At 39.3% G+C, this 27,321-nt stretch overlaps 2 protein-coding genes across 4 annotated transcripts in view; one reads left to right on the top strand and one right to left on the bottom strand.

The window, feature by feature from the left end:
- LARP7 (La ribonucleoprotein 7, transcriptional regulator) overlaps positions 1-17,183 on the bottom strand; it is a 38,443-nt gene extending 21,260 nt beyond the window's left edge. The window contains exons 1-8 of one of the 3 annotated variants that reach the window (XM_038398845.2): positions 17,024-17,183; positions 12,851-13,066; positions 11,276-11,376; positions 11,088-11,171; positions 6,156-6,320; positions 4,839-4,947; positions 2,685-3,059; positions 273-405 (exon numbers count right to left, since the gene is read on the bottom strand). In XM_038398845.2, coding sequence (XP_038254773.1) covers positions 273-405; positions 2,685-3,059; positions 4,839-4,947; positions 6,156-6,320; positions 11,088-11,171; positions 11,276-11,376; positions 12,851-13,058 — 1,175 coding nt within the window. In that variant the 5' untranslated portion in view covers positions 13,059-13,066; positions 17,024-17,183. Of the gene's footprint in view, positions 1-272; positions 406-2,684; positions 3,060-4,838; positions 4,948-6,155; positions 6,321-11,087; positions 11,172-11,275; positions 11,377-12,850; positions 13,067-17,023 lie in introns of those variants that run through there. The other 2 variants (XM_043513538.1, XM_043513540.1) reach the window with 2 other exon arrangements.
- A 667-nt stretch (positions 17,184-17,850) lies between these two features.
- Positions 17,851-27,321, top strand: part of ZGRF1 (zinc finger GRF-type containing 1) — a 46,075-nt gene continuing 36,604 nt past the window's right edge. The window contains exons 1-6 of the mRNA XM_043513541.1: positions 17,851-20,177; positions 20,904-20,980; positions 21,077-21,157; positions 21,297-21,353; positions 22,262-22,447; positions 23,510-25,874. Of these exons, the coding sequence (XP_043369476.1) occupies positions 20,960-20,980; positions 21,077-21,157; positions 21,297-21,353; positions 22,262-22,447; positions 23,510-25,874 (2,710 nt within the window). The 5' untranslated portion in view covers positions 17,851-20,177; positions 20,904-20,959. The remainder of the gene's footprint in view (positions 20,178-20,903; positions 20,981-21,076; positions 21,158-21,296; positions 21,354-22,261; positions 22,448-23,509; positions 25,875-27,321) is intronic.

The raw sequence follows: 27,321 nt of genomic DNA, 5'->3' as shown, positions 1-27,321 counted from the left end.
AACAGCAAAAAATACAAATTTTGACAAATTCTCAAATAAATAAATCCATCTGATATATTAATGCATCAACTTGAACTAATGTTAACTGAGAGCTTATAGCAGCTAACTGATTAGGAGGGGGGGAAAATTCTACTGCCCTACAGTTCAAGCAGGTTAATACCGTTGAATATATACCATACCATTCTAAAAGATAGCAATCGGCACAAAAATTGGACTACTAACTTCAGAAAAGTACTCTGAATGCTATAAACATATTAGCTGGTATAACATACTTTGAGAGTACTCTCAGTGGAATGACCTCCTCTCCCATCTTGTGCCTTTCTTTGTGCTTTTTCTTATGCTTCCTTTTTGATTTTGAAAGGGATGTATCTTTCTTATCACCGTCTTTCTCTTCTGTAGTAACTTCTAAATGAAAAACCCCAAAAGAAAGATAATTGGACATGACTTGGACAGATCATATTTAAAGCGATAAACATAATTGAAATGGCATGTTCCTTCATTTACATTGCTCTAAGAAGCACTGCTGAGACACAACATTTATGATCAACTTTTTCCATTTGAAGTTTTCCTGCTAATATCACAGTGAAATGTAGGGAGGTCTCTTCTAATTTATTTCCACAGTATATTTAAAAAAGTACAGACGAGTACAAACTGTCTCTGTCAACCAACATGAAAAACAATGCAGAACGCAATGATGCTTGTTTTAGACTATTATTATTCTCTACTTTGTTTCATCCCCAACCCCTCATCCTTACTAGACTGAGCACTGAGTTTTTGGTTTATCCTTTATAAAGCTGAAAAGATATTTTACTCCATTGCTTCCTTCATTTTAGATTCTTAATTCTCCCTTAATCCACCTATAATCCAGCATTCTTTTCCTCTCCACACCCCTTTCAGTTCACATCAAAACCATCGCCAGCTCTGTGAATAAGAAAAACTAATTAATGGATTTTCAACAATATTTGCCGTCTCCCTACTTTTTCCCCCTCATCAGTAGCATGAGCCACTAGCCCAGGGATTCTCAAACTTCAATGCACCACGAGTTGCTTCTGACAACAAAAATTACTACACAACCTTGGGTGGGGAGGGGGAGGACTGAAGCCTGAACGAAAGCCCGATCCCCATCGCACCGGGTAGGAGGCCAAAGCTTCTGCCCCAGCAGGGACCCTGTAACTTGAGCCCCACTGACCTGAAGCCCTCGGGCTTTGGCCCCAGGTGGTGGGGCTTGGGCTTGAGCTTTGGCCCCAGGGAGGTGGGCCCCAGGCTTTGGCTTTGGCCTTCGGCCCCAGCAAGTCTAAGCCAGCCTTGGTGACCTCATTAAAATTAAAACTCTGCCACAATGTGTGGACTCAACCTCAAAGGTCCCTGCCAGCCCTACGTTTCTAGGATTTTACGATTTTTGTTCTGAAGAAAGTTGTATTCTCAACACAAACTTTTTGACCTGTTGCATTTGGTGGAAAAAACAGAGACGCATCCGATGAAGTGAGCTGTAGCTCACGAAAGCTTATGCTCTAATAAATTTGTTAGTCTCTAAGGTGCCACAAGTACTCCTTTCTTTTTGCGAATACAGACTAACACGGCTGCTACTCTGAAACCTGTTTTTGACCTGTGGATATCAACCTTTTCCCCATACTAAGATTGCTGTAGTCCAAGTGATTAGCTATTTACTTTTAGCTTTAACCACGGATCCTTATCTTCACATGTAATTTTGACATAGCTTTTGATATCTTGTGTCACTAGATCTTTCCTATTTCTAGTTTAAAAAAAAAGAAACAGAAAAAAAGTGTCTCCAGCACATTCCTTTTCTGATTTTAACCCTACCCATCTAGGTTTTTATATAGGGCCTGTCAGCATAGTCCGAGTTTTTAAAACTACACCTAATTTCAATGGCATTCCAGCTGCCCACACCAGGTCTGATTTGAGCCTTCCCTGTAAACCATATCCATTTCTGTTAAGAGCCTCAAATCTGATCTAGTCTCTCTGCTATTCTCCATCAAGCTTATCTCTTTGGAATGTCTCAGTGCTAGCTTTAAACTTGACAGAACTTCTATGAGCAATGACATCCAACTCTACATATTCCTCAACTCATTCCCTGAACCCTTATGTATCTGCCAGCTATTGGCCCAAATACCACTAATGAATGCTTCAAAAGACTAAAGTCCTTTTGATAAAAAGTAATTGGTGTCCAATGTCTGAATCCATTACCTCTCTCCTTAGCACATAAATTTACCCAATATACACTAGTCCAAGTATTAGGCCTAGTAACCCCTGAAACCTCCCAAAGCCATGAGCGTGTATCCCTCACCTCCCTCTACACACAGCTCCTTCACTCCCTCCTCCTTTCATAGAACCCTGCTCTTCTCTAGCCTTGACTCCTACTGGGCTCCCCACTACTTCACTTGTCTGCCACAAGGTACTAACTCGTCCAAAATTCCACATTTCCATAAGGAAGTGGGTTTTCAGGAACTGATTTGCCTTTACTTACACCTTAACAATAAGATTTCTAACACTGAGAAAGAAATTCTTTTTTGGCTCCCAATCTCTTCCCCGATTCCCACTTCTTCCTCTTCTACAAACCCACCTTTCACTATCTCTGGAAGATTGTCAAAATCCATCTTTCTTTAATTTGCTTTTCTGCAGCTAAAAGGAAATACAAACATTACAAAATTCAATAATATTTTTACCTTTGGAGTCCTTTTGAGCTTCTGTCGTTTCTTCTTTTGCAGAATGAACATCATCTTTTTGAGCAGTTTTCTTGACTTTTGCACCTAATGCCTCTACATCTCCAGAGTTGCTTCTTTTTCTCTTCCCTAGCCTACTTTCCTCAGTTAATTCTGGGCTTTCTGTTCTATCCCATTTTTTTCTCTCTTTCTTAGAAGATTGCCTAGGGACTCCTGATACTTCCATTTCCAAGCACTCAGATGTTGTTCTGTGTCTCTTTGACTTGCTTATTTGATCTGCAGTAGTGTCCATGTTTGATTCTTTCATTTCTGCAGCTGACTGTACACTGCTCTCTTTCTTCATTTTGGATTTTTTCTTTTTCTTCTTTTTCTTCTCTTCTGTATAAAGCAAAACATCACATTTAAAACTTTGTCAATTAGCATTCCTGATGAAAGTTTAGATTAGATCAACGAGCCTAACTACGTAGAGGTAGCACAACATGCCCTCATATGAAGAGATCAGAGTTTGAGCCTTAAGTTCAATTTTCAGCTCTTGGGAAAGTTGGGATGGGGATCATCGCGCAAGACTTCTTTGCAATTACTGGAAAGAGGCAAGAGATGGTCCCAGAGGGCTTTACTAATTATTTTAGGGAGATGAGATAAAACTAGAGGGGTTTTTGCTGGAATCTCCCAATATTGAGGGGGGGCATGGCTTTGTAAGTGAAGGTTTAGAAGAGGTTTCCTAGAATGCTTCCTGTTGAGTTAGCAGAGAGAATCAAGAGTGCCTGAAAGGGTTGGGGGTAAAGTCCTACTCTTCCTCATGATTTGTATGTGATTACAACATTCCCTGGAACTGGCTGCTTTTGGAGGTTGGCAGAAAAGAGAAGGGTCCTTACTGAGTCAGGATGGACAAGTAAATAAGAAAGCTGGCTGATTTAAATTATGAGGTCTATTGGGGAGACACAACCTTTGGTAGATATTGGGAAAATGTCATAATTACTATTATGAACCCACTGCATCTATCACAATTTGTATAAACCAAGAACTACATGCCTGACAAATTACCTAATAGGGAGATTATCTGTACTGTAATGTGGGAAAATTAGGTCTGATACCCAGTACTGTTTATTTGCTTCCAGACTGGCATGGGCTGGGAACACTACCGAGAAGCAGCATAGTCAGATCCTGACGTAGAAGCGGCACCTCCACCTTTTGATTCACACCAATCACCACAACAAATGATTAACGAGCAAAACCTTGTTGTTAATAAAGGAGTAGTCAGTCATTGGCCAGAAAAAATGATGGATGTGATGGAGAAACTCACTTTATGAATGGAGGGAGCCTCAAGACCCTGTATGAGACAAAATGAGCCCTTCCATCCACGGTAAGAATGAGCTGGGCAAATCAACTGAAACTATAATCATGTTCCTTGAAAGATTATGCTATCAAAATTAATCTATAGATCATTTACAGAACCACTGCTCAAGCATATTGAAGGGCTTTCCCTTGGCAATTTTCCCATGTTTCTGTGAGCAAACATTCTACTGATATTTAGAAGTCTCTGCTCAGAGGCACTGGAGTTATGAAGACTGTGAAGGATCCTCAGTGAGATGTTCAGACAGTAAAATTCTGGTAAATTTCTCTGGTTCTACTAGTGAAAGAACTGGTAAAGAAATATAGCTAACAAGTTCAACAGAAAGAAAAATGCCAGATGGTTGCCATCCAAGACCTGTTAGGTGGTCATATTTTGGTTTTAGCAGCCTTAACAATCTTTAAATGTAATTTTGCTATTATAATTTATACCCATCTCTTCAATATTAAATATTTTTATGCAAGTGTGACAAATTTGACTGGGACTCATGGTGATTGTTTAAATAAGGATTAATAAATAGTACAGCCTAGTCTGCTAGTATGAAAGCAAACAATGTTGCTTCTTGGTTGACAAGAAAGGACATTTTCATCCTTATTCAAGAAAGAAAAGAGGCAGAAATTCACTACTGAAAACAGAAATGCTTCATCTCTGTAATCCAGTTTTGCTTCCTAAACCCATTTTTGCCAAGGAAAACAAAAAAAGTTACAAATTTCCGTTTCAATAAAGTTTTAAATTAATAGATTAATTAAGGAGTTTAAGATGTCTGAATTAAAAATTATTATGCCCAAAATATTCCCCTCCCTTACCCACTACAGTGCAGTCACTTGTATTCAGCGCAGGAACAGGCTTATTTTTTACTGTTCTGGGGAACATCCCAGGTTTTCTTGGTGCTTCTTCTGGTGGATTATTCAAAAACTTAAATTAAAAAAAAATAGAAAGTATTTAAGATCAACAAAATATTATTTATAAACTAAATTTATTCACAGCGGAATACCCTCCCCGCCAAAAAGAAATAATTACTAAAAATATATACTGCCTCTACACTCATTCTAGAAAGATGTGGTCTCTGAAGAATCCAACCAAGAGGGAACCACCTTCTTTTTGATAATTGGTCCAGAAGCACTGCTTAAAAGTTTATTAGTCTTCAAGTCATTAGTTTACTAGCTCCTTTGGCCACTACAACAGTTTTATTTTTGTTGTGCTATGGAATGATAATTTCTAAAACCTTAAGACCACACCACAAAGCTATGATAAAAGTTAATATTAATACCTTCACTATCCTCTTCCAGTGAGCTGTGCGAGGCCATTTCATTCCCATTTTGCTGCTGTCATAAACAGACACTTTTATTCTGGGTTCAAAAGGGGCTAAAAAAAATAGCCCAATTAAATTAAGGGAGAAAATATCAGTGTGCGTTTCTCTTATTTGCTCCACTTAATTTAATTGAATTAGAAAACTTTATAGTTTGTGAAGCTATTTGCAGGTTTTGGGAGAAAAAAAAAAAAAAATCAAGGTGACATCCAAGCTTTGAAATTATTTCTGAGAATTCCTGTATTTAAGTTTCCCTTCCACTTCCCTTTACAGAACTAGAGACTATTCACGTTTGCCACTCTATTATGCCTAAGTCTGTGAGTCTTTCACGGAGGTAACGGAAATCATGGATTCAGTTACTTTCCAGGACCTCCGTGACTTCCGCAGCCTCAGCTGCTGACCCCAGGGCTGCCCAAGCAGCCGCGCCCCGCCCAGGGCCAGCCACACCAGCCGCTGCTTGGGCAGCCCGAGGCAGCTGGTCCCGGGGCTGCCCCCTGGCTCGGAGGAGTGGCGGCGGCGGGGCCCCCTGGGCTGCCCCCGTCCCTAGAGAAGCAGTGGTGAAGGCTTGCCTCCCTAGAGCAGCAGCGACCACCAGAGCACCCTCCCCCAGATCAGCAGTGTCTTCTGGAGAACCCCCGCTCCCCCAGCACCCAAGATTTAGTTAGGGGTATTTTTAGTAAAAGTCATGGACAGGTCACTGGCTCTGACTTTTTGTTTATTGCCTGTGACTTGTCCGTGACTTTTACTAAAAATACCCATGACTAAATCATAGTCTTAATTATAAAATGGAAAGAAGTGTTAAAGATGAGCCTACCTCAATAGCTTTGTCTGCTTGCTCTCTTGTTTCAAATTCAACAAATGCAAATCCCTTTGGGTCTCCAGTGGACTTATAACGTGGGATACTGACATAAACTACATTACCACATTTCCCAAATACCCGTTCAATCCAACTGTGGTTGACATTTTTGGGAAGCAGCTCCTATTAAAAAAAAAAGAAAAGAAACATTTTATTTCTCTTTTAGCAATATAATATACACATTCCCATATAGTCAGTTACCACAGTATCAGAGGCTCAATGTAGCCAAGTACTGCTAGCTATTTAAGAGTTTTCAATTAAATATCTAAGAAAAAATTAGGAAATATTTTCACATTTCTAGACAAGTTTCCTTACTGAATGAGATAGGTAGATAAATAATAGTAAAAATCAATCAGTATGGGTAACAGCAGGTTTTAGCATTCATCTGGAAATGTCACTTTAAACCAGTGGTGGGCAACCTGCGGCCCATCAGGGTAATCCACTGGCGGGCTGCGAGACAGTTTGTTTACACTGACTGTCCGCAGGCACAGCTGCCCGCAGTTTGCCATTCCTGGCCACTGGGAGCTGAGGGCGGCCGTGCCTGTGGACGGTCAATGTAAACAAACTGTCTCGTGACCTGCCAGTGGATCACCCTGACGGGCCGCAGGTTGCCCTCCACTGCTTTAAACTGTACCCTTGGTAAAAACAACAATGTACATTTGATATATGTTGTTTTCTCATTTCCTGTACCAGAAACTCAATTCTGCAATCACATCCATGCATAAGGAACCTTGAGCCAGTACAGTCTCATTGGCTTGAAACAATCAATTCACAGCAAAATGGTTTTCTGACTTTGGGTAAATCACACTTCAGAGAAATAGGTGTTCATTTGCCACAAACAACAAGCACTAGTGAAAGAACTGGTAAATTAAACCTGGTAGCTCTTTAGTTTTTAAACTTTATGATAAGCACTAGTATGCTAATTGCCCATCTGCAGTGATGACCAGTGCGGGGTTTTCAGCCAGTCATCTGGGCAGTAGGCACATATGAATTGGCAATTTTATGCCACACATTTTGGCAACTTGCAGACGGCCTGCCTCAGTTCCTACTAGCTTCCCTTTACTGCCGACAGTGGAAGCTTGTCGAAACTATTAGCTCTTTCTAGTTCAGGAATAGCTTCCTATACCTTTCTAAAGATGCCTTTATGGGTGGCCCATTTGACAAGATACATCTTCGAACACTTATAGAAACAAAAATTGCAACGTCAGCATTATTTAGCTCCCAACGGGTTTATCTTTCTAAAAAGGTTTTAACTGAAGAACTTAGTGAAAAGACACTACACACTGTTCCAAAAGAGAGAGAAACTTCTTGTTAAATGATTGGTTTAGTATGGGCTCTGTATCAAAACTATAATGGAATGTGCTGCTCAGGCAAGCAATCTAAATGTCAGTGAATTTAAAACTACATAAAATATTTAAATGGGATATGGACAGCACCAGAAACAATTATGCACTGCTAGGGAGTTGAAAGTAGAGCAGAGAAAGTTTATTAACCATAAAATTACCTTTGTAAAACTTGTTTTGAAATTTAAACTTCAATTAAGCCTTAAGGGAAGTTTCTTTTTATAGGTAAGATAATGAAGCGACTCCTTAAAGGAATACATTACATGGACTTTATTCTTGTTTCAAAAATGGAGCTGTGCATTGCTGCATACGCTAAAAATATTGTCCCCGTGAGCCCAAGTGCAGTAGCAGATTTTTTGTGATATGCAAACGATGTGTTCCTATTCATCTGAAACTACAAAAGTGGTCTTTGTGTTGATCCTGCACAAAAACCTCTCTTCCCCCTTTCTCCAGTATGGAAGCAGAACTTATCAAGGACTCTAACGGTGTGTCTACATTACAGTTAAAAACCCTTCAGCTGGCCTGTGTCAGTTGGCTCAGGCTAAGGGGCTGTTTAATTGCGATGTAGACATTTGGGCTCAGGCTGCAGCCTGTGCTCTAGGACTCTGCAAGGTGGGAGAGTTCCAGAGCTCAGGCCCTAGCCCAAATGTCTACATTGCAATTAAACATCTCCTTAGCCCAAAACCCTAGTCACAGGCCAGTCGAAGGTGTCTAACTGCAGTACAGACATAGCCCTAGGGAATACCTACACAGCATTTAAACACCTGCAGCTGGCTGGGGTCAGGCGAGTTGGGCTTGTAGGGCTTGGGATGCAGGACTGTAAAACTGCAGTGCAGACGTTCAGGCTTGGACTGGAGCCCAGGCTCAGGGCCCAGTCTGAGCTCAAACATCTACACCACAAATTTTACAGCCCCGAAGCCTGAGTCCCACCAGCCTGAGTCCCGCAAACCCGAGCCAGTTGCAGGATGTTTTATTGTTGTGTAGACCAGCAGTTTTCAACCAGATGTCCGGAGCCCCCTGGGGGCTACGAGCAAGTTTCAGGGGGGTTCACCAAAATAAATCAGAGACCAGGGCCACCGTTAGACTCCCTAGGGCCCAGCGCAGAAAACTGAAGCCCGAATCCTGCTGCCCAGGGCTGAAGTCAAAGCCCAAGCAACTTAGCTTTGTTGGGCCCCGGGCAATTGCCCTGCTTATTATCCCCTAACACTGGCTCTGGCTTTTAATCTACTGCATATGCAGAAGAACAGTTGTTGTGGCACAGGTGGTTGTGGAATTTTTATAGTATGTTGGGTGGGGGGCGCCTCAGAAAGAAAAAGGTTGAGAACCCCTGGTGTAGACATACCGTAACAGAACTTTACCGCCCCATGGTTGCACATCAAAAGAAGTGATTAAGTAAATTTCAAACCCAGCTAAATCACTGTATTAAAAAAAAAAAAAAATTGGTCTCTCTCTTTTTAAAAAATCTGTAGGTGGTAACAAGGATCAGATATATATTGCAAATTACTTTCCATATCAGAACTTTGGCGATTTGGTGGTCTACAAAATATACACCAATTATTCTTTTTACAACAATTTCAAATCAAAGCCTAACTAACTAGCTTATTAAAATAGGAACACCTTACTTCAAATATTTTGAAACTTTTCTGTCAATATTATTTGAAGAGCTTTGGAATAAGGAGAGCTTACAACTGCGTTAGGGAATTCTATTAGCAGTATCACACCACACTTAACAAAAGCCCAGATATCACTATTTGTTGTTAAAGAAAGGAGCTGCTGTATAAATACTTTATTCTCTAGAATCATCAGAGCAACCCATGTTATTTACTGATCTGGAGAGCTGTGGTACTTTGCACATGTATATAGCTACATGGTAGTTACTGAATACATGCCATCACAGAAAGTTTGGTACACAAATAAAAAAAATGCTGGTTCAATGAAGTGAGCTGTAGCTCACGAAAGCTTATGCTCAAATAAATTTGTTAGTCTTTAAGGTGCCACAAGTACTCCTTTTCAATTCCCCTAATGGGTCCTGCTACATACCTACTTTGATACGAGCCATAAAAGCTCTCTGAAGTCCAAGGGACTCCTAGATATCGCCTGTGAAATGGGAACTGGCTACACAGAGCTCCTTCTGAAAATCTTCCAAGAATACAGCTCCTCAGAGGGAGCACTAGCTTACATCAGCCAGCAGCATTTTTTAGTGCCATTGCTAGTATTGTTGGAATGCTGGTGCTGTAGCAATATAGCAATTTTCAGAAAAATCTCAGTATAGACACAGTGCATAGATGCTGGAAGGGTTTTCCAGAAATAAAACACTGAAACCAACCAATTTAGGAGCTTTCTGCTATCAAAAGACTGACGATACTACAGGGCAAACCAGATTTGCAACAAACATGTTGGTACTTCTAAAACTAATAACTACTATTGTACTGTATGCTCTATAAGTGACCTATAAAATAGTTCTAGATTATCTGTCAAACTCATCCAGCTCATCTTCTCTGATCAAGTTATCTTTATCATCATCCTAAAGCCTTGTTTACCCCAAGATTTTATTTATATTACACATATATATATATACATATATATATTATATATATAAAAGCACTTGTCTGTATCAGCACAACTCCTCTTATGTTGCAAACCGTGGAAGCAATAGTGCAGGAAAATACATTAAAATTTCTCCAATATAAATACCCCTTGTGTGTTAAAATAGATCTTGCTTATCTTGCTAACATTAGTTAATTTGAGTTCAATCATTCACTCTATATGCTGCATCTTGATTTAACAGCAAAAGAAAAACAGTAGTAAAAGGGACATTAGAATATTCATGTTATGAAGTATATCATTTCCTTTCTCCAAAGCTGCATTGTTCTCCTTTCTTCTAATTCCATTAACAACCTGCCTCAAGTACCAGCTAGTATTCATTATTTATTGTTCATTATCCTAACCAGTTCACAGATTCATAATTCCAAGGCCAGAAGGGACCCATTGTGATCATCTAGTCTGACCTCCTGTATAACACAGGCCATAGAATGTCCCCAAAATAATTCCCAGAGCATATTTTAGAATAAAATTCAATCTTGATTTTAAAATGATCAGTGACAGAGAATCCATGCATCCCTTAGTAATTATTCCAGTGGTTAGTTACTCTCACTATGAAAAATGTATGCCTTATGTCCAGTCTGAATTTGTCTGGCTTCGACTTCCAGCCATTGGATCATGTTATATCTTTTTCACTGTTAGACTGAAGAACAGTTCAATCTGTTATTAAAGATGTGTTCCCCCATGTAGATACTTGTAGACTGTAATCAGATCAGCTCTAAACCTTCTCTTTGTTAAGATAATCAGATAGAGCTCCTTGAGTCTATATTTATAAGGCATGCTTCCTAATCCTTTATTCATTCTCATGGCCTGGCACTTTACAAGACAGAAGCAGATCAGGTGCTGTGAAATTTACAGTCTAAAATTCAGTAAGACATAAGTTTAAAATTAACTTTCATAAACATTAACCTTCTACACATGAGACAGGTAACAGATGCAACCTTACCACATATACAGTACGACTATCCACATCTTTTGGTTGCTCACCCAGTGGCTGACGTCTTCTGATTCTAGTTCCCTCTAAATCCAGCTAAGAGCAACAAAGACAAATTAGGGCAGCATTTTCTACAGTCTTATCTGCCACCCCAAATACAGTAATGGCAGCTAAAAAAGAATGAAAAAAACAATACACACTTCTACAACAGATGAGCTTTTAACTGCTCGGGCTATCAATTTCCCATCAGTCGTCAATTTTTTCATTTTGTTGAATGATACAAGAAGCGATATGTCAACATCTGAGGGAGGGAAAAAAAGCAAGTGGTGAAAACAGTGCAAGTTCAAAAGGAAAGCATATTTAGGCCTCATTCAAATGAGCAGCAGATCAGTATTATCTATGTGTTCTAAAGTATCATAGAAGCCACTGGGACCATTTCCATGCATAAGAGCTGCAGGAGCATACCTCTGGTTTGAGTATTGACAAGAACTTACATAAAAGTGGATTTTTACCATCTGTAATTTAGGGTTTCAGTAAGCTTAGATTTTATTTCTCTTCCCCATTAACCTTCTTCCCAAAGGAATTTTGATCTATTCTTTCAACTCCCACTGGTAACTATTCTCTTTGGAAATAAATGAAGAAAACCCCTTTTCTATTGTGGTTTTATAATGCAAAAATCTTTTGCACTGAAGATGTGCCTTTTCTCCAAGCACTCGCTCAATGTTCAGATTCAACCCAATACTTCCATTACAAAAGATCCCTTCACTCCCTCTATTTAATAGTAATGAGTTATGTTGCTAAAAGTTTGACAGAAACTGTTGCAATATATGTACTGGTAAATTTTTTTACCAAGTTTATTTAAGATTAATATGCAGAAAAAAGGTTAAAATATAGCCATTTGGAAAAGGGTTTTAACATCATTTTTAGATTGCATAGCATTTGATATAAAGTAACTCTAGTACATTCATTTAGCATACAATCCTACATAGGAGGATGTCCACAATACCTTACCAAAAAAATCAAAGGACCTTTGAGCCTGTACTAGCATCATAAAAATCACATCACATAGCACAATACAGCGGAAAGAACCTTTTCCATCTTAAATGACAGGTATTCTGTGATTCTTTAAGAAGGCTAACCAAAAAATCTGTGACACCTGTAGCTTTTTGCTTCGTAAGGTAAAAGTTAAATAAACCACACAGACAAAAATCAAAGGACAGACTACAGAACTCTCACTAATCTTCCTTGCCATGCAAAGAAACAACCATTCACTCATCCAAACATATCTAAAAACACAAAATAAAAAAAGTTGGAACCAAACCAAAAGCAAAATTAAAGTGGGAGCTTTCATGATTCCATACCAGCTACATTATAAACCAAATATTAATAGTGAGATTGTATACTTTCCTATTATTTCACTGATGTAAAACAAAACCAACCAAAACCAAAACAAAAAAGAACAAAATCAAAAGAACCACAAATTTTCACCCATGAAGATTCTCCAAAAGCACCATCATAATTGGCTGTAAGGGAAGGAAAAGAATAAGAATAAATAAGATTCCTCTTATCAGCAGTACCCATCTCTCTCTTATGAGTGGACGGTCATTGCTCCAGTTGTTTGCATGGGCTTTTTTTTCCTCCACAGCAGCTACACATAGAGAATGCCTCTATAATTTGTATATGCAATAATTCAGACCACTACCACTGCAGATGAAATTGCAATTCAACACAGAAATTTGTTTACCACTTTTTCTATTATTTAAGAGCAAACTTACATCCATCTCTAGATTTCTCTATTTGTTCTCGGAGAAATTTGTCTTTGTGAAGGTTGACATCTCCAAACCAGAAATCCACTTGTTTTGCTATATCAGACAGCACCTGTTTAACCCTCGACCTTTTCTTTTTCTCTCGTTCCTTTTTCTGTTCAGTGCTTTCCTCTTCCATGGCTTTGCCTCTTACAGTTTCATTCTCTATGCCAGTCATTCTGTCATCTGAAAATTAAACATAACTTTGTAAAAAACAGAAGTTTTTCCTACCAATAGTAGGCAATACTGCTTTGCTCTTCTATAGTACCTCCCATCCAATAAATTTTCAAGAGTTTTATGTTTGCAGTGTTGCTGTAGTCATGTTGGTCCTAGGAAGAAGAGCTGCATAAGCACAAAAACCTCATCTTTTTCATCAACAGAAGTTGGTTCAATAAAAGATATTACCTTACCCACCTTGTCTTTCCAGAAGCTTATGCTGCTTATCACCAGCTAAGGATCTGGCTGCACGAGTTTCTGGTCTGAACCCCAAGTTTAAGAACAGTCTCGTTGTAGAGGAATGGCAAACCAAAATGCATTTTAACATTTGACGGTAGTATTCAGCACAATTGGACTTGTGATGGAAATGGGATGCACGTAAGAAAATGGTCCCTGCCAGATCATCAAAAAGCTAAAGCACACCTCTGCGAGTAGTTATATCAGGAAAGGATATGGAGAGCGAACATTTTTCAAACAACATCTTCCGAGTACAGTAAAATGCATTTTCACTACATTGTTAGTATTCTGTCAAAGATTTAGAGCACCATATTTTTGGGCTCATTGATGAATACTGTTTTTTGCAAGTCTACATTATAATCTGGATGTGCTATATTTAAAAATAATGTTTTTCTTTTTCTTAGTTATTTGGGGCCTGATCTTATGAGGTGCTGAGCATCCTCAACTCCCACTGACCTAACTGGCAAATTGAGGGATCTTGGCAACTAATAAAATAAAGCTCTTAGAAAACAGAATGTAACTTGAGCAAAGATAACAAGTTACATGGGTTTATATAATTAGAGAGAAAATATCAAACTTGGTCTTGGGCATCTACAAACTCTAATTCATTTTGAGCCTAGTCACTTTTCAACCTTAAGAATGACCAGTCTTTCAGACCACTTTATTCTGTATGTGTAAAATAAAAACAGATACAACTTGGAAAAAGTGGGAAGCTGTCTAAAAATGAAATTATCACAACGGTTGAAATATTTTATGCATGATAGCTACGTAAGTCTTCCCATTGCTTGGCCAATGGTTAGTAGTGCAATACAATATACCAGGAAGTGGTGCTTGTAGGGAGAAACATCAGAGAGGAAGCTCATCTTTATAACAAGATGGCATAAAAATGGAAATGGCTTCAGATTATTGTGTAAATCAGGCTCCTCTTAGCAAGATTCCAGTTTATCTCCCTGCTGTGAGCTGACCATTCAAGATGATTTAAGGTCAACAAGTTGTCAATTAGTTTGAAAGGATAAGTGAGGTCATACTCTGACCACTGAGCCAGAAGTTCAACGTGAGTTCAAGTCAAGACAAATGTCAATTGCAAGACAAACGTCAGCAATGCAATACAGTACTTGGAAGGAGGCTAAAGGAAAAATTGCACTATTAATTAGAGGTACTTTTTTCCCCGATAGAGGATGCCTCTGATGAATGTCCAGTTAGAAGTTAAAGAATGCAAGCCAATTCTCTAAATAAAGTATTCAGGCATTATAAATGTATTCCAGACAACATCCCCTCTCTGAAAAACAAACACCCACCCTCCTTAATATCCAAGTCTCTGAAAGCTACAGCTCATCACATAATGGCAGCTGTGCTTGTCTTGTCTGTACCATCACTTAACTATCAGTATCAAACTAATCTGTAAACTATTTAGGAAGCTTCAAGTATTAAGGACATGAGAAAACTAACTTTTAATTTAGGCAAATTCTAGATTGTGCTGGGAGCATTACCCAGGTCCCAAGTTGTGACTTTGCCAGAACTCCTGAGCAAGGCTAGCTTGAAGATGCACTGCCCCAGCACTCAAGAGTCACAATAAGATGCTCAAGGGAAGAAGGAGATGAGAAGTGAAGATGAATGCTCTATTACCTTGCAAAGATACCTTTCTTCAACATGCCAGCTCAGCTGCACTGGCTGATGTACTTGTGGGGAGGCAAGGGAGAGCCACAGCTTTGGTAGGAGGAGTGATCCTGCAGAGCAGGGGTAGTCAATAGGTGGACCCTGGGCCAAATCCAAACCACCAGACGCTTTTGAATAGACCCAGAAATTTTTTATTTACTTATTATAATCATTATTATTATTATTATTTTCTCTGGAATCTGGACCTTGACTATATCTTGACCAAGAAATTTAAACCGTGACAAAAAATAATTGACACCCCTGCAACAGAGGAAATCCTCCCTCTTTCATTGCAAGTCATGACTCTGGTAGCCAGCACAAGAAAGTGCTTTGAATTAGCTGGGTCGCAACCTGACACTGTATTGTAAAACTGGTGGAAACCAACATTATTATTTGTGGAAGAAGAAACTCATATTATTCTCTTTGAGTCATTCACCACTGAGGTTTAGGTTACTTGGCCTCAGCATCAAGTCAAACAATTGAAATTCCTTGGATTTGTATTTTAAAAACAAAGGATTGTACAAAAAAGTCTCTTGGGTTTCAACCATAGGGAAGTCATAGAAAATGCTCAAAGATCATAAAAGCTAGCACTCTCAATCATTGTCTTATGAATGGTGCACTCACCAAAGTACTTTCCAATTTTTTCTATTTTCTTACTCAAAGTAGCTATAGCAATATCCTGCTCTAGCACAATATCAACGGTCAGAACTACTTGATTTTACATAACTATATTAAAATCAGCATTAATGCATTTTCACAGTTAACATCTATTACCTAGAGAGTATTTTCTAATTATTCTTCGATTTCCAACTGGCATGCACACCAGCTGCTCAGGTAATTTAAATAGAAAAGATTTTAAATGGAGCAGCACATTATGTACAAAGATTCAAAGAACAGAAAGAACAAACAATAACAAAACTTATCAGTAAAAGCTATGGGCCAAACAATGCTATACTTCAGATAAGCTTTTGTTGACTTCAGTGAAAATTAGGCATTTACAAGAATTACAGGATGTAATTGACTGTCAAGTAACTGTGGTTTTGTCAGAAAAAAAGCCGACTTTTAACCAACAGAAAGGGGTCAGAGGTTCATGAGTCACAGTGGTACTGAGAGATATGTTTAACGCTTACAATGCCAGATTCTATTCTACTCTCACATGTGTAAGGTGCTGCATGTAAAAAGAACTGGCAGCTTTGTTACAATGTTGAGCAGGTGTAAATGCAGTATGGTAGGGTTAACAAACTGAACTGGGGGCTGTAGAGCTGAACTTAGATTGCAGTCATTAGAGTCTGTTCTATACAGTATTGCACTGGAAACCTGGGCTCAGACTCAGGTTTGAACCCATCCCTCTTATCATCCACTCACAACACTAAATCAGCAAGGGGCCCAACCAAGGGGGGGGGGAGGGAGGAAGAGCCTGATACTCTGTGAGACTTGGGTCCAAGCCCTATCATTTTGTAGGGTGAATGCAGCTCAAGCCACAGACCCAAGTCAGAAGATCGGTGTAGCACATCCTGGACAAGTGGGCCCAACTCCAGCAACTGTAAGCTCAGGTTTACAATACAGCCTGGATACTCAACCCAACGCACAAGCGTGGGTCGGGTTTACAATGCAGTGTAGCCATGGCCGGGGAGGCTAGTGCAGACCACAGCGGGGCAGAAGGCAACTCCCTCGCTACCCCACTGCAGTGATCGCCAAGGAACTGCCCCTCCCCGTGTCAACGGCCTCACTCCGGAGTGCTAGGAGGGGGTTACACAGGAGGCAGCAACAGCCCTTCGGAGTCACCCCCTCAAGCCCTGACAGACAAGAGGGATGATCAACTGAGGCGAGGCGAGGCACGGCACGGCACGGCACCCCCCCCCGCGCGCCACTAACGCCTCTTTCCCATCGCACGAGACACGCGGCAGCGCCTTGACGCAGGCGCGGAGAAAGCACCTGGCAGCGCCCCCTGCCGGCGGGGCGGAAGGGGTTACACATTCCCCTAAATCCCCATGTCTCTCTCCCCCCACCCTCTCCGGAGAGCCGGGCTTTCACCTGCCGCCGCGAACTCCTACGGGCTTCTGGCGGCGTGACGCAGAAGCTCGCGGCCAGAGAACCCACACCCGCCTCCTCCCCGGGCTCCTGCCCGCCTCGGCGCAGCCGCAGTCACAGCATCGATACCAGCGCGCGACGCTCGGCCCCAGGGAGAAAGGCCCCCGCCTGCCCTTCCGCCGGGTCCTAACGTCAGTTCACCGCCAAGGGCGCTCCGAGCGCGTGCCACTAGCACGGCACCTCCTGGCTACCGACTGTCGCGCCGCCCGCCAGGCGGGGCGGGGCTTCCCAGGCTGTCGCGCTGGAAAACAACGTCATCGACAGCCGGCGGCGCGGGAAACCTTCAAACAAGGGAGAAAGGCCGCGACCGCGAGAGGTGCGGGAAGAGAGGGGGAGGGTCGGCTCCTGCCTGCTCCCGGCGCTCTGACACGCCACCCCCCCACCCCCCGCATCTCTCGGACGTAGCCCAAGCGCTACCCGGCCGCATCGGGGTCAGCACAGCGATCGCCCCTTAGCGCAACCGTCGTCAGCTCTTCCCGCCGTTTTTAACGGTGACCTGAGAGGCTCAGCGCCGCTGGGCTCGCGATCCGTGCCAGGGAGCTTGGGAAAGACCAGGGCGGGAGAGGCCGGCTCGGCTCGGGCTGCTTGTTGTTTATTACACCAGGAATAGCTTGACCCTTTGACCGCACTCCTGTCCCTCTTATTTCATGAGTTGTCCCCCGGAATTTTTTGGGTATCTAGATCCTGTGGATCCCCCTTTTAGGCTGGGGGGATCCTTTAGCAGTGGACGGGCCTCGCCCGCCCACTTTCCGGATCCCAATAAGACCGGGAATAGCAGGAGTGCAGCGCCCGCTCGCCTTGTGGGCTCGTCCGGCTCCATAGAAACGGTCAGTCAGTGACATGACACGTCTGGTGACGAAAACAAGAGCCCCGGGCCGTACCCCTCTCTCCGCTCCCTGGCAGCATGTCTACCCTCGCCTCCTGCCTCCAGCCCTTCCGGCACCGGCGTCCTCCTGCCTAGCTAGCGTGTGAATTGCTGAGGGGTGGTTTTTTTTAAGCACTTTAACAGTAGGTCTCCCTGCTTGCTCTCCAGAGCAGGGACCGCCTCTGCTAGATGTTTGTACAGTACTCTGGCCTCTAGAGGAAAAGAGCAGAAGCTCAACTTTTTTCCATTGCAGGTTACCTTAGTGCTTTCCATCAGCTTGCCCCAGAGCCAGGATTTGCTATAGTCGGTCCTGGTTCACTTTTTTTTCTTAAAGCTCTGCTATGCCAAAGAAACCACTAAAAAGTATCGCACCTGTCTTGCTATCAGACAGAAAAAAAATATATATATAACTTTGAAATGTTAAGAACTTCAGTTACACTAATAACCCAGTTTTCAAGGGTAAAAACTATTAGTCTTTAACATTGGGATTTTTAAAAGCACTCAGTATTGGCTGAACTCTGCTCTTATGAAGTCAGTGGTAAAAGTCCCATTGACTTCAGTAAGATCAGTGTTTAGCTAACATGGAATGCTTTTGAAAATTCCCTTCTAAATGGTTTGAGATAGTGGCTTTTAATCGCCTTTAATATGAAGGGAGTGATAGGAGAGCAAAATAATAATGTTTCATGCCCTGCCAGGAATATATGAGTACAGTTTGTTCTGGTACAAATCTTTTCAGAACCATAATATTTTCTAGGAATTAGTGCTGGATCAGAAAGAAAAGTTGATTATTTTTTGTTCTTTTAATTTCTCTCTTCCTCTGCTGCTGTTAAATTTGTAACTATGAAAACATTTTAAGATACTGTCTTTCATAGAAACTATGAAGTACAGTTTGATTTTGAACATTAGGCATTATCAAAATTGCTGATTTATTCTAGGTCATTAAGGCTTTCAGCAGCTGCAGTTGTATTCTTTCAGGAGACAATAAAACAAGCAACATGAAGTCTGTATTAGTGGCCCTATAATTCAGTCTATCTTAAAATATTGTACCCATTGATTCTTCTTAGCACATCTGCATTGTGCCTCAGGGGGCACGTGATCAGGCTTCATCACTGAATTTGGTCTGGTGGTTGGATCATTAGCACAGCCCTGAAAATCTGCAGTTATCTGCTTTATATCTGCAGATCATGTTTGCAGATTGGATGCAGATATACATTTTGTATCTGTGCAAGGCTCTAATCATTAGTTTCCCTTGGTCTGGGTGCTGATGGGGAGTGCAACACAAATGCTGATCCATGCTGCCCACCCATTGACTGACAGATTCTATAATTTCCATTCTTATTCTTGTTCCATTTTGTTACTTGGGATGAGATGAAGACTATCTGAAAATTCCCATTCTGCTCTTAAGTAACCATCTTTGTGTAAAATGGCTTGATTTAGCATTGTTATTAGCTCAAGTAAGGGGAAAGTGCGGACTTCTCTTCTAGTATTGTTACAAGAATGGTGATGGGCCACAGAATCTGTGAATTGCACAGTTGGGAACATGATTTTCCATATATCTCTCTAAACAGTACAAAGACTGAGAAGAATGAATTTATAGGTAAAGGTTCTGAGCCACCTTGTGGTGAGTGTGTAGAATTTAAAAAGTTGAAAGACAAGACACTTTAAAACTGGAATTCATAATGAAAAAGGCACAGCTTGAGAGACATTGTCATGAGAAAAAGCATGAATATATGTTATCTTCTAATACATGTTTTTGATTCAGTTGTAAATACCTTTATGTTGAAAGAAAATGTATCCTAATTTAATATCTGTTTAGCTGCTAACAGCATAATCAGCATATTATGATTTTTCAAAAATACCTTTTGGGGACCAACTACAAAAGTATCCTATGAGCTATTTCAACTTGTCTCTACTGCTCCGACTGTTAAAATATAACAACCCTAACCCGAATGTTAAAATATACTAAGTATTCTCATTAACTCTTCAGCTACGTTTTAATAGCTAGTCTAATCATCATATCTTTTTCCGTAATCTTTACAGCTTTCCCATGTTTTATGTCTTGCCGTGTGCCTTTTCTTATGTTTGATTACTTTTAAACCTTACTTATATTGCTGTCTACAGAGCCAGCCAGTGATTTCAAGAAGTTAGAGCAATTGCCAGTGTTAGCTGTGTTCCTTTGGTTGTGTTTTAATTGAAGTCTCAGCAATTGATAATGATGATTAAGATCCCAATGTAAGTGCAAGTCTTTACACATAAATACAAAAGTTATTATGTTTAACATTTACTTTTCTACTCTATTGTTGTGTCAGTGTTTGAAGATGAGGAAATGTTTTATAAAGCTTTGATTACTGTTGACTGCCTTAGGCCAAGATTTTCATAGGTGACTAGTGATTTTAGATGCCCAACTTGAGACATCTGAAAGAGGCTTGATTTTGCAGTATGTGTACTTGGCACTTTCAGAAGATCAGGCCCCTTTGTAGTGTTCAAAATTAGGTACCCAAAAATGAAGCCCCACCAAATCACTAGGGACTTGAAAATCTTTATTAATTTGTTAGTAGTGGATATGTTTTCTGTTTGAAAATTATTAGCCTAATAATTTTCAAAGTGTGCATAAATATTAATTAAACTGATTTTTCAGAGATGCGCTAATATTATCATCCAGAGCTTCCATTAAAATGAATAGGAGTTAAAGATGCTCAGCACCTCTGAAAATTAGACCTCTTCTTGATATGTACTAAAAATGCTATTTTTGTTAATATTTTTTATTTTTGTTATCTTATTTTCACCATATGAGTCTTTAGAAGTCCAAAATTCCTTCACTAGCACCACCACCCAGTTTTTACCCTGTCTTACTTCCCACTCCCTTATAGGGAAAGTACTGGATGTGTGTCTTTTTTGTCTGACACTTGCATTGCAGCGGAGTTGAATTCCAAATCTGCCCTTCTCTCTTTTGGGTAGGGTGAAGATCTGAATATCTGCAGTAAGCCTTTGGATTGCTTTGTTTCACCAAAGCAATGGCTTGTCAAGAGTTTACTGTGAGTCTTATTTTTAAAATTGTATATAAAATTCAAATATGCATGTTGGACCACTGTAAATAATTTGTGTTTACATTTTTTTAAAAAAAAAATAAGATCTTGTACACTCATCAGAAGACAAAGAAATCAAAAGTTTGGCAAGATGGAGTTTTGAAGACCAGTATTGGAGGAAATAAGGTGAAGAATTCAGGTTTAACACAGTATGATACTCTAATACTGTATCATGTATAGTACTACTCTTGCAGCTTCTATTTGTGTCACTCTGTTTGCTTTTTGAAACACAATTGTTGTTTAAAATTATCCTATTTTGATACAGGCAACTTTATTCGATGACAGAGGACAATGTTTGGAGAGTGTATTTGTTAAATCTCAGGTATTTTATTATTATTTTTATAATAATTTAAAAGCTTTTATCCTTGTTTGGATAGTAAGTTGAGGCAGCATCTTTTATTTTCACATGATCCAAAATTCCATACACTACAGTTTTGTCTAGCTTATCATTGCTAATGTTCTGATCCTTGCAGCTGTTAAATTTTTGCAATAGAAAACAATCATTTGGACAGGTTGTTTGTATGTCACTATATGTAAAGTAGTACATAGCAGATTTTGAGTAGAGTGGATAACTGACAAATGTGCTTATGGTAGATAATGAATATTAATGTACAGTAAGTTTTCACTGCATGTGGTTGTGCAACCTACTATGCTTGGAATATCCTCCTACTAAAGTATGTAATTCTTTCACACCATTTCTTTAAAAACAAAAAGAAAAAAAACCACCCTTCATAGACCTACCTATTCTAGAAAGCATTACAACTGCAATGTACTCTCACCATTACATGTTTGATTTTGATCTGTATAGTACCTTTTCATGTTGCAAGCTCCTGAGGTGGAGAGCTGTTTGTTTGGTATTACTGCGTTATTGTACAGCCAAACACTGATGGACCTATATAAATAATTATGATCTAAGGAGCTAGATGTTTAAAAACTTCATTTTTTTTAAAGTTACAGTATTTAGTAGCAAATTGAGCAAATTGGAGTTTTTACATTAAAACCTATACAAACAATTTGAAACTAAGGGCTAATGTTTGCTTTCATATCTAGTCTGCTCCAGTTGTCTAGGATAGAGCGAATATTGTGTGTTATGTTTTCATTTATGACAATATTGTAAACAAAAATTCTTTCAGTATGCTTATGTTTTGCAACATTTAGGATAAACGGTTATTTTTTCACTGGCCATTACACACATTTTCACTGGTCCCTTTTGTTCTTTGTCTCCTCTAGGTGAAACCTGGAGATGACTTAGAAAGTGATCGATATTTGATCACAATTGAAGCAGCAAAAGTTACTGAAAACTGTGGTAGTGAGCAGCCAAAGAAAACAGAAGCTCCTATATTGAACAGAAATAGTTTGAAGCCCACTGGTCTATCTTTGCCACATCTACCTGTTGGCTTGAAAAGGAAACATACTGTATGTTTTTGTTTCTTGTGTATATTTGACATTCATATACAATTTAAAACATTAATGGAACCTCTTAATTTGCACTAGTGTCAGGGAAAACCTATTTCAAAGTACTCAGTTGTTTCCCTCCTCCTGGTTGTGTATTCCCTGCAACCAACTTAATGTCTTTTCTAGTGCTTTCTGCTTATCCAAGGAATAAGGCTGTGTTTTGGGCATGTAAGGGAGGAATTCCAGTGGAGTGAAATCAAGTGAGGTGTGTGTAGACAAGAAGATAAAAATAAAATGTTTGAGTATAATTCTCGGCAGCAAACTACATTAATATAAGTATATTGTTTAGAACTGTGACTTGTTAAATTCACACTAAATAGGTCATCCTAGCCAGCTTTATTTTACAGCATATTAGATTCGATTTAGTTACAGGTTGTTAACATTAAAGTATTAATGAAGAGTATTAAACTTCCAGTGGATGCATTAGTACATATTTGGGTAGTACAAATAAAATAGGAAAGATGTATTGGAAAGAAAATACGTAATTAAAATTTGTGCTGCCGCAGATGAACAAAACTACCTTGCTCAGCATATGTAAACATGTCTATTGTTTTGATACATATCATTCTGTGAATTCTTATGCATGTATATTTCAGCAGTCTCTGATCATACCATTATCCTTAAATGTCTATCAATTTTTCTCTTACCACCTTTTTTCAGAGGGGCTCAAAACATTACATGGTTTGCACAATAATGTATATGTTGCAGTGTCTGGGAACAGAATGGATTAATGCCAGCGTTTCAGTATTAAATGTACTGATACATTTTTATGCTTTGGGGGGACTGTAATATTATCAAGAGTTATTTTTTCCTGGTTTAATAGATTTCTGTTATGTTTAGCAGCATTGCTGCTCTTAAGGGTGCAATACAAAAGAAGCATAATTTGGGGTTGTTCAATGAATGTGTCAAATTGTTTGATGAGAACATGCAGCATAAAAGGTGGTCTGTTTCTTTTTACTGTTTAGGTTTCAAATTTAAAAACTGATTTATGAATAAGATGAAAATTAAAAACTTTTCTCTTAGGGCTTCCAGGGGCCACGTCAAGTTGAAAAGAAAATGGTGCCAATGGAAGATGATGCTGCAATAATATCCCCTTCATCTAAGTGGTCTCAGTCTTTCTTTCCATCTCAGTTGCATATCACCTCTCCTTTATTTTCTACTACTTGCAAGAAAGATGCAGAAACTAATTTACCGTCACACTCTAATAATGATGCTTGCGCAAGTAGCAATAGAGACGGTATGTCTGTCTCCTCACTGGTTTCCACTTCTTATATTGGCATTCCCAAAGAAGTGATACACAATGGAAACCACAGCATCTCCATTTCTGAACAGATGGAATCAAATTGTCAGATAATCAATGGTGAGGCAGTCTCACAGAACATCAGGAGCAAAGCACAGATTATAGCACTTCTGAAATCCAAGCCAACACAACTGTGCAAAGAGCAAAAACCTTCTGAAATCACACAGTGTTTTTCTGGATGTCAGCCATCAGAAAGCACAGGCATTTTATTTAAACGAAAGAGTGAAACTCTATCTGAACATATGGATAACTCTGACAGAGAAAGCACCAAGAATATACAGCACCGGTATACTACAAAGAAAATAACTAATAATCATTGGGATGTTTATATGCTGCCAAATTCAGTGGAACTGTCTTGTGATGAAGAAGTCACAGAAAGGAGACATGACAAAAGAACTAATTTAGGTTTGGATTTACAAGACCCTTACAATCCAAAGGTTTCACAGTTTGAGACAGCTTTTGTGCAGCCTGTTGAAAAAGAGCTAAATTACAGTTGCATGAAACTAACAGATCATGAGAGGCAATACAGCTGGGATTGTAAAATAGCTTCTCAAGCATCTGCATCCAGCAGAAGTGACTGGGCAATTCAACTGTCAACTATTAATGAAAGTTCTGGCAAAGACCAACCAAATACTTGTGTATTATCTGAATCAAACATAAATAAAGAGAGTAACATTCAATTTGTCTCATCTTCGGAAGAGATTTATTCTAGAAGCACAAATGGGTCCATTACCTTTGAAACAAATCTCCCCAAATCCAATGAACATGCAGTAACTGAGAGTCTTAAAGATTCAGCAGTTTCTTCTGCTCAGTCACAAGGTCAGCTTCTGCCAAGAATAAATTCAGGAAGTGTAGTTAATGAATCTAGGATTTCTGGGGAAGTAACATGGGCTGGTCCTGGAGTTATAAATGAGGAATTAACTGTATGTGGAGATGTTAGTGATAAAGCTGAACAGTTCATGGAAATTAACTTCAATCTGTTGGATGCTTTTGATTTTAGTGACACAGAAGATAAAGTAGTTTGTGAAAGTAATATGTTTTCACAGGGTTCAGCATGCTTGACAAAGGGAGCTATGGCACAAAATGGCGAGAGGAGGGTTCATAGGAACTGTGAAGTAATGCTACATAGTAATGAGGAAAGAGTTGTCAAATATTCAACAATGCTGGGAGAGAGAGATGATAATCAGATCAGAGAGTCTCTGCCATTAAAACTTTGTGATGAAACCTATGAAGATTTTGACAAGAGCATGAAAGATGCTCCAACTCCTTCTTTGATTGAATTGGGACACTCAGAAGCTGAAAACATTGTAAAAGGGATGAGTGCAAGTACATTAAATATTGAAACCACTGGCAGTAAGAAAGGCTTTGATTTCTCACCAGTGTGTACTGTTAGTGACTTACTAGTGAATAAAAAGTGCTCTGATGATTTTGTGCACAGTGGAGTCAGTAATTGTGAATGTGATGCTAAGAACAACAAGTTTGAGAAAACTAATATTGTTTCATATATTCCTGCTACTTTACAGACTTCTGTCATGGACAAAAATCCTGAAAAAGATGTTCTACATCTTGGATGCACAAATTCCCAGGATAATTCTTTAGAAAATTACTTGGGTGCTAGTGGTGATGACATTAAACCAGTTAGTTCTTTACTAGCCTTACCACTAAAGGCTTGCAATTCCAATGACCCATGCCAGTATATTACAAGTAAATATTGTATTGCATTTGATACATTAGATAAAGAACATACTCAGGTTTCCAGAACTGCCACTTATCCTTTAACAAAAGGGCATTCATCTTCAAAGGGCGCCGGAATAGGTGAAACGGAGTTTGAAAACGGATCAAGCATCATGCCTTCAATCCATGAAGCCAGGGAAGGTGAAAGAATGGGAACTGATTGCTTGAAACATTTGGATCAAATTGATAATTCCTCAGGGCTTCCTGAGTTGGCAAATGGCATCGCTCTTTTAAGATCTTTGACTGAACATAAGACCGCATTAGAAAGCTTACAGATGATGGAGGACAATAATAGTTTGCTGTATCGACGGGAGACTACTAAAGAGAAAAGTGAACCAGCTGAAGAATTGGAAGGTTAGGTCAAATTCCATTTGACATTGGATTATGGCATTACATTTTTAAATAATTGATTTCTACATTAGTGTTTGACCTGGCTGCTTTATTTTCCCATAAAGATTTAATTCTATTGAAAAAAAGTATTTCCAATCAGAAAACTGAATTTTGGTATGAGTTTTATATGTTCTACAAATGATATCTTATACTCTCCATGAGTATCTTGTCATAGATAAACAAACAAACTTATTTTTATCTAGTCTCAACAGAGGAGACAAGGGTTGAATGGGCATGGAGATTGAACTGCTTTTCAACCCTAGAAGTCATCATTTTAGGTCATGTTGAAACATACTGCAGGGGAAGCTTGCACTATCACTTTGTACTGTACCTGTTCTGTAGTTAAATAAAATGCTTCAGTTTCCAGAACTGCTAGTTATAACTTTTCACTAATATTAAAATTCACAATTTAATTTTTTTTACAGTTAATTTCATGTAGGATCTGGTCCTGCATCACTGAAGACAATGGGATTTTGCCATTGACTCCTGTGGATATAGGATTGGGCCCTTTAACAGAGTCTGTAGGAAAAATGATGACCGTAATAGTGACTAAGCAGAATGTTATGCTTCATTATTGCCTGAAAGTTGGAGGTCGACTCCCCCACCCCAAGCCAGAGAATGCTGGAACAGCTAGAAAATAAAAGGATTGAAGATAGATGATTTGTTACACAAAACTGCAAAAGACAAATAGAGTAACATTTTGTATTGATAATTAGTTATCACAGTTATTGGCTACAGTGAGTAGGCTCTTACACCTGATCTAAAGCTCATTGAAGTCTTTACATGGTCTTCAGTGGATTTGAGAGCGGGGCCCACTAACATTTGAGTCTATGGTAAGGATTTGATTTAACATGGTAATTTGTAAGCATTGAAATTTGACAATTTTTATCAAAGTATCCCATTAAAATTATTGAAAGAAAATTGAAAATCTGATTATGGGTCAAATTTTGTCTGCAGTTATTTGTGCATTGCCATTTAAACTAATTGGACAGCTTTTAGCCCTAATATGTTTTTAAAGTGAGCAGCACAACATCTGAAGGGAAAGCAATCTCCAGAAGTAAGATTTTTTTTGAAGATGGCTTCCTTTCATTTTGAGATTTAAAATAAACAGTGTTTTTCTCAAGCCATTGTCATTTGTATATTAAACAAAGATTTAAAATGATAAAAATCAGACCTTGCATATGTAATAGAAAACACATAAGGGGGGATCAATTCTGAACTTAGTGGGAGTTGAGGAAACAAAGCAACTCTTACAACTGGGTGAACAGATGTAATTCCTGGAAAATGTATAATCAGGTAGGAAAATATATACTTGAGTCACCTGAAAGCAATATCTGTTGTATATTGCAATTTTATTTCAGATTTCCCATTCTCGCAGTGGGCCCTGATAACATAATTACTCAGTGGTGAA

Source organism: Dermochelys coriacea, chromosome 4, assembly GCF_009764565.3.
Source record: "Dermochelys coriacea isolate rDerCor1 chromosome 4, rDerCor1.pri.v4, whole genome shotgun sequence".
NCBI lineage: Eukaryota > Metazoa > Chordata > Testudines > Dermochelyidae > Dermochelys > Dermochelys coriacea.
Note: the sequence above shows the minus strand (reverse complement) of the source record. Positions and strands in the feature narration are given on the sequence as shown.